This window comes from Hyla sarda, chromosome 11 (assembly GCF_029499605.1).
Source record: "Hyla sarda isolate aHylSar1 chromosome 11, aHylSar1.hap1, whole genome shotgun sequence".
NCBI lineage: Eukaryota > Metazoa > Chordata > Amphibia > Anura > Hylidae > Hyla > Hyla sarda.
In genome coordinates this window covers 103,772,301-103,784,408 of record NC_079199.1, presented here as the reverse complement: position 1 = coordinate 103,784,408, position 12,108 = coordinate 103,772,301, and the positions used below count along the sequence as shown (strand labels likewise).

The following is a 12,108-nucleotide window of genomic DNA, read 5'->3' as shown; positions in this document are numbered from 1 at the left end:
GACTCGGCACGGCCGGCCCTGACTACATTTCCCATGATGCTCGGGCACAGCGGGGCCGGATATCCGTTCTGTCGCGGGTTGACGTGTCCTTCCTCAGTGTGTGATCACGTAGAGCCCGGTGTGGAGTCAGTGTGAGCTGGAAACCGGCGGGGTAAGAGGGGCCGAAGGGGGTGGTGGTGGTGGTGACGGGGCCACGTATATGTACTGAGCGGCCCCTTCATCTCTACGTTGTAATGCCTTATACATGACGTATGGAGCCGTATGTGTTACTATGGGTCTTACTGGAGCCTCGGAGGCCTCTGCTTTATTATTTCATATTAATAGTCTAGTATGTGTATTATGGGAGGATCTGATGGGGGTTGTATTAGCTTTTAAAGGGACATTTATCTTTATTCTTATAGTGATCTCCAAACTGTGAACTTCCAGCTGTTGCAAAACTACAACTCCCAGCATGCCCGGACAGCCGTTGGCTGTCCGGGCATGCTGGAAGTTGTAGTTTTGCAACGTTTGTTGACCACTGACATAAGACGATACAGGTCATGTGATGTGCAGGTAACTCACACAGTTAATGAATGAGTGTACTGTCCCTTTAAGACCGTTTTTTTTTGTTTCACGCTGACGCTTCTCTCTTCCCTGCAGATGAAGACGTTATTTGCTGCGCTGCTCGCCCTCTTGGCGGTCGTCCGGTGCGAGGAAGGCGCCCGGTTGTTGGCGTCAAAGACCCTACTGAACAGATACGCGGTGGAGGGGAAGGACCTGACGCTGCAGTATAACATCTACAATGTGGGCTCCAGGTGAGGGCCGCAGGGGCCACAGGGTGGGGGGGTTTATCTGCTCCTTGGGGGGACGGCAGTGTGGAGACTATAGTAATATATATATCTTCACAAGATCACAGGAGGGGTCACCAGAAACAGCAGCAGATCTACCAGTCAGGACTCCAGAAAAGCTGGGTGGATAGTAGTAACAAGTGTCAAGGTGTCAAGCATTTTCTAAATTTTTGTCTCCTATTCACAGGATTGGGGATAAGTATCTGATCGTAGGGGGTCTGACCACTGGAACCCCCATGATGTACAGACATATGGTCCCCAGTGCATGGAGTGTGTCTCTCTATGGGGGGCGCTGGAGATCCACAAGTACAGTGCTCATGAGTCTGAGACCCCCATAGAGAATGCATGAAGCATGTGGGGCCCTGTTCTGTTCATGGGGGTCCCAGCGGTCAGACCCCCAATATCCCCCCCCCCCCCCCCACCAGCGCGATCAGATACTTATCCCGTATCCTGTTCATAGAGATACGTTTTTCAAAAGCTGGAGTATGTTAAAGGGGTACTCCACTGGAAAACATTATTATTTAATTATTATTATTATTATTATTATTATTATTTTTTTTTTTTTAAATCAACTGATGCCAGAAAGTTAAACAGATTTGTAAATGACTTCTATTAAGAAAATCTTAACCCTTCCAGTACTTATCAGCTGCTGTATGCTCCACAGGAAGTTGTGTAGTTCTTTTTCTGTCTTACCGCAGTGCTCTCTGCTGACACCTCTGTCCATGTCAGGAACTGTCCAGAGCAGGAGAGGTTTGCTATGGGGATTTGCTCCTACTCTGGACAGTTCCTGACATGGACAGAGGTGTCAGCAGAGAGCACTGTGATAAGACTGGAAAGAAATTCAAAAAGAGAAGAACTTCCTTTGGAGCATACAGCAGCTGATAAGTACTGGAAGGGTAAAGATTTTTAAATAGAAGTAATTTACAAATATGTAACTTTCTGCCACCAGTTGATTTAAAATAATGTTTTCCAGTGGAGTACCCCTTTAACCCCTTAACGACGCAGGACGTATATTTACGTCCTGCGCCAGCTCCCGCCATATGAAGCGGGGTCGCGCTGCGACCTCGCATCACATCGTGTCGGTCCCGGCGCTCATCAACGGCAATGTGTGGTATTAACCCTTTAGAAGCGGCGGTCAGAGTTGACCGCCGCTTCTAAAGTGAAAGTATCCCGGCTGCTCAGTTGGGCTGTTCGGGACCGCCGCTGTGAAATCGCGGTGTCCCGAACAGCTTACAGGACACCGGGAGGGACCTTACCTGCCTCCTCTGTGTACGATCGACGAATGATTGCTCCGTGCCTGAGATCCAGGCAGGAGCAGTCAAGCACCGATAACACTGATCACAGGCGTGTTAATACATGCCAGTGATCTGTGTAAGAGATCAGTGTGTGCAGTGTTATAGGTCTCTATGGGATAACAATGATCAGTGTGTGCAGTGTTATAGGTCCCTATGGGATAATAATGATCAGCATAGGAGATCAGTGTGTGCAGTGTTATAGGTCCCTATGGGATAATAATGATCAGTATAGGAGATCAGTGTGTGCAGTGTTATAGGTCCCTATGGGATAATAATGATCAGTATAGGAGATCAGTGTGTGCAGTGTTATAGGTCTCTATGGGATAACAATGATCAGTGTGTGCAGTGTTATAGGTCTCTATGGGATAACAATGATCAGTGTGTGCAGTGTTATAGGTCCCTGTGGGATAATAATGATCAGCATAGGAGATCAGTGTGTGCAGTGTTATAGGTCCCTATGGGATAATAATGATCAGTATAGGAGATCAGTGTGTGCAGTGTTATAGGTCCCTATGGGATAATATTGATCAGTATAAGAGGTCAGTGTGTGCAGTGTTATAGGTCCCTATGGGATAATAATGATCAGTATAAGAGATCAGTGTGTGCAGTGTTATAGGTCCCTATGGGATAACAATTATCAGTATAAGAGAACAGTGTGTGCAGTGTTATAGGTCCCTATGGGATAATAATGATCAGCATAGGAGATCAGTGTGTGCAGTGTTATGGGTCCCTATGGGATAATAATGATCAGTATAAGAGATCAGTGTGTGCAGTGTTATAGGTCCATATGGGATAACAATGATCAGTATAGGAGATCAGTGTGTGCAGTGTTATGGGTCCCTATGGGATAACAATGATCAGTGTATAAGATCAGTGTGTGCAGTGTTATAGGTCCCTATGGGATAACAATGATCATTATAAGAGATCAGTGTTTGCAGTGTTACAGGTCCCTATAGGATAATATTGATCAGTATAAGAGATCAGTGTGTGCAGTGTTATAGGTCCCTATGGGATAACAATGATCAGCATAGGAGATCAATGTGTGCAGTGTTATAGGTCCCTATGGGATAACAATGATCAGTGTGTGCAGTGTTATAGGCCCCTATGGGATAATAATGATCAGTGTGTGCAGTGTTATAGGTCCCTATGGGATAATAATGATCAGTGTGTGCAGTGTTATAGGTCCCTATGAGATAATAATGATCAGTATAAAAGATCAGTGTGTGCAGTGTTATAGGTCCCTATGAGATAATAATGATCAGTATAAGAGATCAGTGTGTGCAGTGTTATAGGTCCCTATGAGATAATAATGATCAGTATAAGAGATCAGTGTGTGCAGTGTTATAGGTCCCTATGGGATAATAATGATCAGTGTATAAGATCAGTGTGTGCAGTGTTATAGGTCCCTATGAGATAATAATGATCAGTATAAAAGATCAGTGTGTGCAGTGTTATAGGTCCCTATGAGATAATAATGATCAGTATAAGAGATCAGTGTGTGCAGTGTTATAGGCCCCTATGGGATAACAATGATCAGTGTGTGCAGTGTTATAGGTCCCTATGGGATAACAATGATCAGTATAAGGGATCAGTGTGTGCAGTGTTATAGGTCCCTATGGGATAATAATGATCAGCATAGGAGATCAGTGTGTGCAGTGTTATAGGTCCCTATGGGATAACAATGATCAGTATAAGGGATCAGTGTGTGCAGTGTTATAGGTCCCTATGGGATAACAATGATCAGTATAAGAGATCAGTGTGTGCAGTGTTATAGGTCCCTATAGGATAATATTGATCAGTATAAGAGATCAGTGTGTGCAGTGTTATAGGTCCCTATGGGATAACAATGATCAGTATAAGAGATCAGTGTGTGCAGTGTTATAGGTCCCTATAGGATAATATTGATCAGTATAAGAGATCAGTGTGTGCAGTGTTATAGGTCCCTATGGGATAACAATGATCAGCATAGGAGATCAATGTGTGCAGTGTTATAGGTCCCTATGGGATAACAATGATCAGTGTGTGCAGTGTTATAGGCCCCTATGGGATAATAATGATCAGTATAAGAGATCAGTGTGTGCAGTGTTATAGGTCCCTATGGGATAATAATGATCAATATAAGAGATCAGTGTGTGCAGTGTTATAGGTCCCTATGGGATAATAATGATCAGTGTATAAGATCAGTGTGTGCAGTGTTATAGGTCCCTATGAGATAATAATGATCAGCATAGGAGATCAGTGTGTGCAGTGTTATAGGTCCCTATGGGATAACAATGATCAGTATAAGAGATCAGTGTGTGCAGTGTTATAGGTCCCTATAGGATAATATTGATCAGTATAAGAGATCAGTGTGTGCAGTGTTATAGGTCCCTATGGGATAACAATGATCAGCATAGGAGATCAATGTGTGCAGTGTTATAGGTCCCTATGGGATAACAATGATCAGCATAGGAGATCAGTGTGTGCAGTGTTATAGGTCCCTATGGGATAACAATGATCAGTATAAGAGATCAGTCTGTGCAGTGTTATAGGCCCCTATGGGATAACAATGATCAGTGTGTGCAGTGTTATAGGTCCCTATGGGATAATAATGATCAGTATAAGAGATCAGTGTGTGCAGTGTTATAGGTCCCTATGGGATAATAATGATCAGCATAGGAGATCAGTGTGTGCAGTGTTATAGGTCCCTATGGGATAACAATGATCAGTATACGAGATCAGTGTGTGCAGTGTTATAGGTCCCTATGGGATAACAATGATCAGTATAAGGGATTAGTGTGTGCAGTGTTATAGGTCCCTATGGGATAACAATGATCAGCATAGGAGATCAATGTGTGCAGTGTTATAGGTCCCTATGGGATAATAATGATCAGTATAAGAGATCAGTGTGTGCAGTGTTATAGGTTCCTATGGGATAATAATGATCAGTGTGTGCAGTGTTATAGGGTCCCTATGGGATAATAATGATCAGTATAAGAGATCAGTGTGTGCAGTGTTATAGGTTCCTATGGGATAATAATGATCAGTGTGTGCAGTGTTATAGGTCCCTATGGGATAATAATGATCAGCATAGGAGATCAGTGTGTGCAGTGTTATAGGTCCCTATGGGATAACAATGATCAGTATACGGGATCAGTGTGTGCAGTGTTATAGGTTCCTATGGGATAATAATGATCAGTATAAGAGATCAGTGTGTGCAGTGTTATAGGTTCCTATGGGATAATAATGATCAGTGTGTGCAGTGTTATAGGGTCCCTATGGGACCTAGAACACTGCAAAAAAAAAGTAAAAAAAAAGTGTTAAAGGTCATTTAACCCCTTCCCTAATAAAAGTTTGAATCACCCCCCTTTCCCATAAAAAAAATAAAACCGTGTAAATAAAAAAATAAAAAATAAACATATGTGGTATCGCCGCGTGCTTAAATTTCCGAACTATAAAAATATATCATTAATCCGCTCTGTCAATGGCGTACGCGCAAAAAAATTCCAAAGTCCAAAAAAGTGTATTTTTGGTCACTTTTTATACCATTAAAAAATGAATAACAAGCGATCAAAAAGTCCGATCAAAACAAAAAATTGTACCGATAAAAACTTCAGATCACGGCGCAAAAAATGAGCCCTCATACCGCCCTGTACGTGGAAAAATAAAAGTTATAGGGGTCAGAAGATGACATTTTTAAACGTATAAATTTTCCTGCATGTAGTTATGATTTTTTCCAGAAGTGCGACAAAATCAAACCTATATAAGTAGGGGATCATTTTAACCGTATGGACCTACAGAATAATGATAAGGTGTAATTTTTACCGAAATATGCACTGCGTAGAAACGGAAGCCCCCAAAAGTTACAAAATGGCATTTTTTCTTCGATTTTTATCGCACAATTATTTTTTTTTCCGTTTCGCCGTGAATTTTTGGGTAAAAAGACTAATGTCACTGCAAAGTAGAATTGGCGACGCAAAAAATAAGCATCATATGGATTTTTAGGTGGAAAATTGAAAGGGTTATGATTTTTAAAAGGTAAGGAGGAAAAAACGAAAATGCAAAAACCCTGAGTCCTTAAGGGGTTAAACACAGACCACATCAGGAAACTGCTTTAATATTTGTACTGCCATTCACCCAGCTTTCCTGGAGTCCTGTCTGGTAGATCTGCCAGGGCTTGCGGTGACCCCTCCGCTGCTCATGTACAGCTATGACAATGGAGACCAGACACGGAGTGGTTTTTAAACACTGGAGCACCCCTTTAGGAAAGCAAGGTGATGATCGCTATGCCTGATTTCATATAGCCAGTCACCCATCCTACCCAAGCTCCTGCAGGGAGATCTGCCTGTTCATACAGTGTGCGTAAGGCCGCGTCCGTACAGGTCCTGGTTAGTTTGGTTTCCGGGAAAGCTTGGTGACGGAATGCCTATCATCCAGCTTTCCCAGACTCCTGACTGCTCGTGAGTAAACACCCAGTGTACATACAAGTATAATCCCAGTTACTTTTACCCTTTCTGACTCTAATAGTTGAATGACGCCCCATTGTGGTCACAGAGTTCAATTAAATCTGTTTTTTTTTTTTTATTTCAAACTCTCGAACTCCGGCTGTTGCAGAACTACAACCTTGGGCATGCTGGGAGTTGTAGTTTTGCAACAGCTGGAGGTCCACAAGTTTGGGGCCATTGCCTTATACTCTTCCAGGGGTTGAGTGATCTTAGGGGTATTATTAGTAATAAACCAGTGAGACCCCTGAGGAGTGATTCTGTACCCCAGGGTCCTGTATTTATAATTTGCCTCTCTTCTCTCTAGCGCCGCCCTGGATGTGGAGCTTTCCGACGATTCCTTCCCTCCTGAGGACTTCGGGATCGTCTCCGGGATGCTGAATGTTAAATGGGACAGAATCGCCCCGTATCCTTTCACTTAAAGAGTACCTGTCATGATCTTGTAAAATTATATAATTCCCCCCCTAGGTCACTGCCCCCATCATGATAAACCACCCCCGGCCTTTATTTTTATTATTTTTTAGTTTTCTACCTGGATATTGCTCTGTATTTTCTGCTCAATCAGATTCACAGACTGGGAAGGGGCGTTCCCCAGCAGGCGTGACATCATCTGAAGCCATACAGGGGAGAACTTCCTCCCTCACTCTGCTACACACAGCCCAGAGAAGTTCAGTGTGCAATGAGCTGTGATTGGCTAAGGCTGCACACACACCTTAGCACTCCAGACTGCATTTCCTGATTTTGGACTTCTGCCAGGCCAGCAGGAGTCCAAAGTCTGTGCAAGAGATGGGGGGGGGGGGGCTTGGGGGGAAATGTGCTCTGGACAAGTAGGGAGACACCTAGTGGCAGTTTTTTTTTTAACACAAAACATAGAAATCTATTTTTTCATTATTATTATTATTATTATTATTATTTTTTTATTTTTTTTATTTTATACAAAGTATATTAGAAAGATTATTTTTTTTTTATTTACCATAAGGAGTGCAAGAACAAAAATTTTGTTTTACCCCATGTTCTTTCCAGCTGGTGGTGGATAGCGGGGTGTCTTCTAGATGCCCTGTTGCCCTGATGACTATTTCCTGCCTCTGTAACTCTTTGCAAAACTACAACTCCCAGCATGCCCGGACAGCCTTCGGCTGTCCGGGCATGCTGGGAGTTGTAGTTTTGCAACAGCTGGAGACACACCAGTCTAGCGTTACGCTGACTGGATGGGTCACTGACTGATGCCCCATCTCATGTCAGGCTGAATACTGCACCCACATGGGCCCTTTAAGAGGACAGTCGGCTTATGACGATGGTGTCAGTGTCCCCCCCCCCCCCCCCCCCCCGATCCTACATTAGGGGTCCTCCCGTTATGCTATGTCTGTGCCTCTCACCCCCTTGTGTCCTTTTTCCTTAACTCTCCCCCGTCTTCAGAGCCAGCAACGTCTCCCACACCGTGGTCCTGCGCCCCCTAAAGGCCGGGTACTTCAACTTCACCTCTGCCACCATCACTTACCTGGCTCAGGAGGGCTCTCAGGTTGTGGTAAGTACCAGTCAGTCCAGTGGCCATAGATAAACAGGAACATTGTGGGGGCAGCCAGTGATAACTGAGGGTGACGTCTTGTCTTCTGCTGACAGGTGGGGTACACCAGCGCCCCCGGACAAGGAGGGATCCTGGCTCAGAGAGAGTTCGACAGACGGTTCTCCCCACATTTTGTAAGTAGCGACGCCTTCAGGAGTCCTGATTCTTTATTATGTAGAATTTATGGACGTATGAAGTCAGATATGATGGGAAATATCTATACCGGTCACAGCGGAATCTGCAACTATAAAATATATATATATATATATATATATATATATATATATATATATATATATATATATATATATATATAATATTATATAGTGCAGATTCATTGTGTGCTTATATATTATGAATCTGCACCTATAACATGGACATACACACACAATGAAGCTGCACTTTTAAAGGGGTACTCCGCCCCTGGCATCTTATCCCCTATCCAAAGGATAGGGGATAAGATGTTAGATCGCCGCGGTCCCGCTGCTGGGGACCCCGGGGATGGCCGCTGCGGCATCCCGCCATCATTACTGCACAGAGCGAGATCGCTCTGCACGTAATGACGGGCGATACAGGGGCCGGAGCAGCGTGACGTCATGGCTCCACCCCTCATGACATCACGGCCCGTCCCCTTAATGCAAGTCTATGGCAGGGGGCGTGATGACCGCCACGTCCCCCACCCATTGTATTGACAGAGGCGGGCCGTGATGTCACGAGGGGCGGAGCCATGACGTCACGAGGGTCGGAGCCATGACGTCATGAGGGGCGGAGCCATGACGTAACGATGCTCCGGCCCCTGTATCGCCCGTCATTACGTGCAGAGCGATCTCGCTCTGTGCATTAATGATGGCGGGGTGCTGCAGCAGCGATCCCCGGGGTCCCCAGCAGCGGGACCCCGGCGATCTGACATCTTATCCCCTATCCTTTGTATATATATATTAATGCACTTGCACCACCCACCAGTCAGACAGTTCCTTGTGGACGGGGGATAACATTTAAAGGGGGTAGTCCTGGGAAATGAGGAATCACAATTCATTTTGATGTCTCCAGCTCGTCAAAAAAAAAAAAAATGTTATGCACTGAAGGAACTTACCATTAAAGTATTAGTGATAGAAATCGTTTAACGCAACGTTTACATTAAAAAGGTCCCAACACTTATCAGGGTCCCTAACATCAATACAAAGTACAAGAAAACAATGGTTGGGTTAGAGCTGTTAATGAGAACTGGATGGATTTAGTGAAGTACAGGGACCTGAACATATCAGAGGCTTATCCCCTGTCTGATCACTGGGACCCCCGCTGATCTCCTGTACAGTGGTCTCCCACCTCAGCGGGTGATTGGCCGTCACGTATTCCTCCAGGAAGGTCAGGACCGGAGTGCGCCACAGACATGTAAGTAGCCAGCGTCCTGTACAGGCAATTACGGGGGGTCCCAGTGGTCCGACCTCCCCCGCAATCAGATACTTATGCCCTATCCTGATGGGATTCAGTTCCCGGGTGTACCCCTTTAATCTTGGGCTAAGACACCTGTACAAAATGAACTGCAGCCGTACAACAATTGTACCAAACCAACAAAGAAAACAGAATCATAAAATCCCATATTTCTGCTTTATTAGGAGAATTCCTCATAAACTTTACAGACGAGACATCGCTGAGACCTATATACATCATCCAATAAAGAGCCGATATAGTCATACAGCAAATATGACCGTGACCGTGTTACTCAGTACAATAGTCATGTGACCGAAGCCGTGCAGATATACGTATATAATCCATGAGAGTGCAGCAATGCTGGTTCATGTAGTTGTACCTGATTCATGGGATAGATCATCTGATTATTTAGGATTGTTTTGCGCTATTGTTCTTGAAGTTCGTCATTTTTTGAGTGCACGTGCTCAGCGTCATATCCAAAGGTTGTCTGTGGGGAAATAGAAATGTGAGTGCTGCCAGCATTGCTGCAGAGGTTGTTGGGGTGAGGGGTCAGCCTGTCAGTGCTCAGATCATACACAGCACAATGCATGACATTTTTGCACGAGAAGGGGGCGTGGCTTAGCCTGCACAGATTTGTTGTATTTGTAATCTGCGTATAATTTTTGCACGCGTATACTCCACTCCCTAGTCTGCTTAGTTTTTTCCCCTCATTTTAAAAAATTCTCACAATTTATTATGTTACATGTGCCATTTCTTAAATGACATAGAAACTGCACGTGTGTGTGTGTGTGTGGGGGGGGGGGGGACACGGATTAATAATCCCCCACCCCAGTGGCTATTATAATTACCCTGCCAGCTAGGAGGGCAGGTGCAATACTACACACATACAGACCGCTGTGGTATCAGTGTGCCTGACGGGTTTCTCTGAAGCTTCCTCAGGGGAGGGGATTTATCATATTTCTCACATTTTATTTATCCTGTTTGGTGTAAGGAAAATTAATTTTACATTTGCCTTTCTCTCTCCATTTGCCCCACAAAACAAATTTAATTAAAAAAAAAAAACTGTTTTATGTACCCCAAAACATTGCCATTAAAAAATACAACTCATCCTGCAAAAAAAAAAAACAAGCCCCCAAATGGCTACATGGATGGGACAATGAATAATCTAAAAATGTGTCCATAAAGCAGTGTTTTGCAAAAAAGTGTCTCCAGCTGTTGCAATACTACAACTCCCAGCATGCCCGGACAGCCAACGGCTGTCCGGGCATGCTGGGAGTTGTAGTTTTGCAACAGCTGAAGACACATTGATTGTGTAAAAAAAATTAAAAAAAAAACGCTTCTGCAAGGGGGTCATGGTAGTAAATATGTTGTTTACATTACCAGAAAACTGAGTCAAGATGGATAATACCAACCTGGCTGTCGCCGTCATTAAAAATCCAAATGCTACTGAGTGTCACCAAAGACCCGACGTATTTTTCTGTTTTGTACTGCGTCAGCAGGGGACACAGTAAATACTTGTGATGGTACACGTGGGTCCGGTCAGCCACATTCTGTAATAATTTACTAAGATCTGGGTTCTCTTGTTCAGATTGTGTCTGCACATAGTGTGCTCACTAGGGGGCGCTGCTGCAGCCTTATCTGTAGGATGGCGGCTCTGTCACACTGACATTCTTGTTTTCTCCCTATAGCTGGACTGGGCGGCCTTCGGAGTGATGACTCTGCCCTCCATCGGGATCCCACTCCTCCTCTGGTTTTCAAGCAAGAGAAAATACGACACCCCCAAACCCAAGAAGAACTGAGGGGGTCCTCATACTCCGGACTAGCTGTGTCATACCTCACCACCTACTGCTGCCTTCTCCAGGAAACCCCAGGCGCCCCCCTGAGGCAGCTCTGGCACCATCTGATCTCCAGTGTGTGGCGCTCCATGACCTCACGAATATTGGGGCATATTCATTGACTTCAACAACAACAAAAAAAAATTTTTTTTTTTCCTGTGGGGAGGGTCACTATGGATGTGCAGTTACTCTGTCGGTGCCACCACAGCAGCATAAACCCTTATAATTGTGTCTATGGGACGATTATTTTTTTATTTTATTTTTTTTGGGTGCAAAAGCCTTTTACCTGCTAAGTGTCATCTGTACAGGGAAGGGGCGCTACTGAGCACTGGGCTCTACACTGCCCCCTTGTGGAACAATGGAGGGTTTTCTAATAAAAGTGAAATAAAACAATCCTGTGTCTTATGTCCTGCCTGACTGTCCCTGCATCCTAGGGTGTGAATACTTTTAAGTGGTATTCGGGTATAGAAGATTTGGCTCCACATTGGAGTAAAAATCCTCAATATTTAGTAATAAAAGGATCTGATGAATGTTCTTGTTTAGTGTAACTGCTCACAGGACCAGATAGGGTTGGACAGCTATTCAGAGGTATTACCCCAAGTGTCCACAAGGTGGGGCCGATTGTTTAGCGTGCCCAGCATCTCATTCCTTCCACTGCTGGCTTGTGATTGGCTG

At 44.4% G+C, this 12,108-nt stretch overlaps 1 protein-coding gene across 1 annotated transcript; it reads left to right on the top strand.

Moving 5' to 3' along the window:
- Positions 1-4: 4 nt before the first annotated feature.
- SSR2 (signal sequence receptor subunit 2) lies at positions 5-11,837 on the top strand. The gene is made up of 6 exons (XM_056546938.1): positions 5-151; positions 640-794; positions 6,911-7,009; positions 8,020-8,128; positions 8,224-8,301; positions 11,287-11,837. The coding sequence occupies exons 2-6, from the start codon at positions 640-642 to the stop codon at positions 11,395-11,397; spliced, it is 552 nt and encodes a 183-aa protein (XP_056402913.1). The 5' UTR covers positions 5-151; the 3' UTR covers positions 11,398-11,837.
- Positions 11,838-12,108: the final 271 nt, after the last annotated feature.

Bases quoted from the DNA above. Each gene is read 5' to 3' on its own strand.
- SSR2 (XM_056546938.1), top strand. From the start codon at position 640: ATGAAGACGTTATTTGCTGCGCTGCTCGCCCTCTTGGCGGTCGTCCGG. The intron at 8,129-8,223 runs GTAAGTACCAGT...TTCTGCTGACAG, and splicing joins AGGAGGGCTCTCAGGTTGTG to GTGGGGTACACCAGCGCCCC. The intron at 8,302-11,286 runs GTAAGTAGCGAC...TTCTCCCTATAG, and splicing joins GACGGTTCTCCCCACATTTT to CTGGACTGGGCGGCCTTCGG.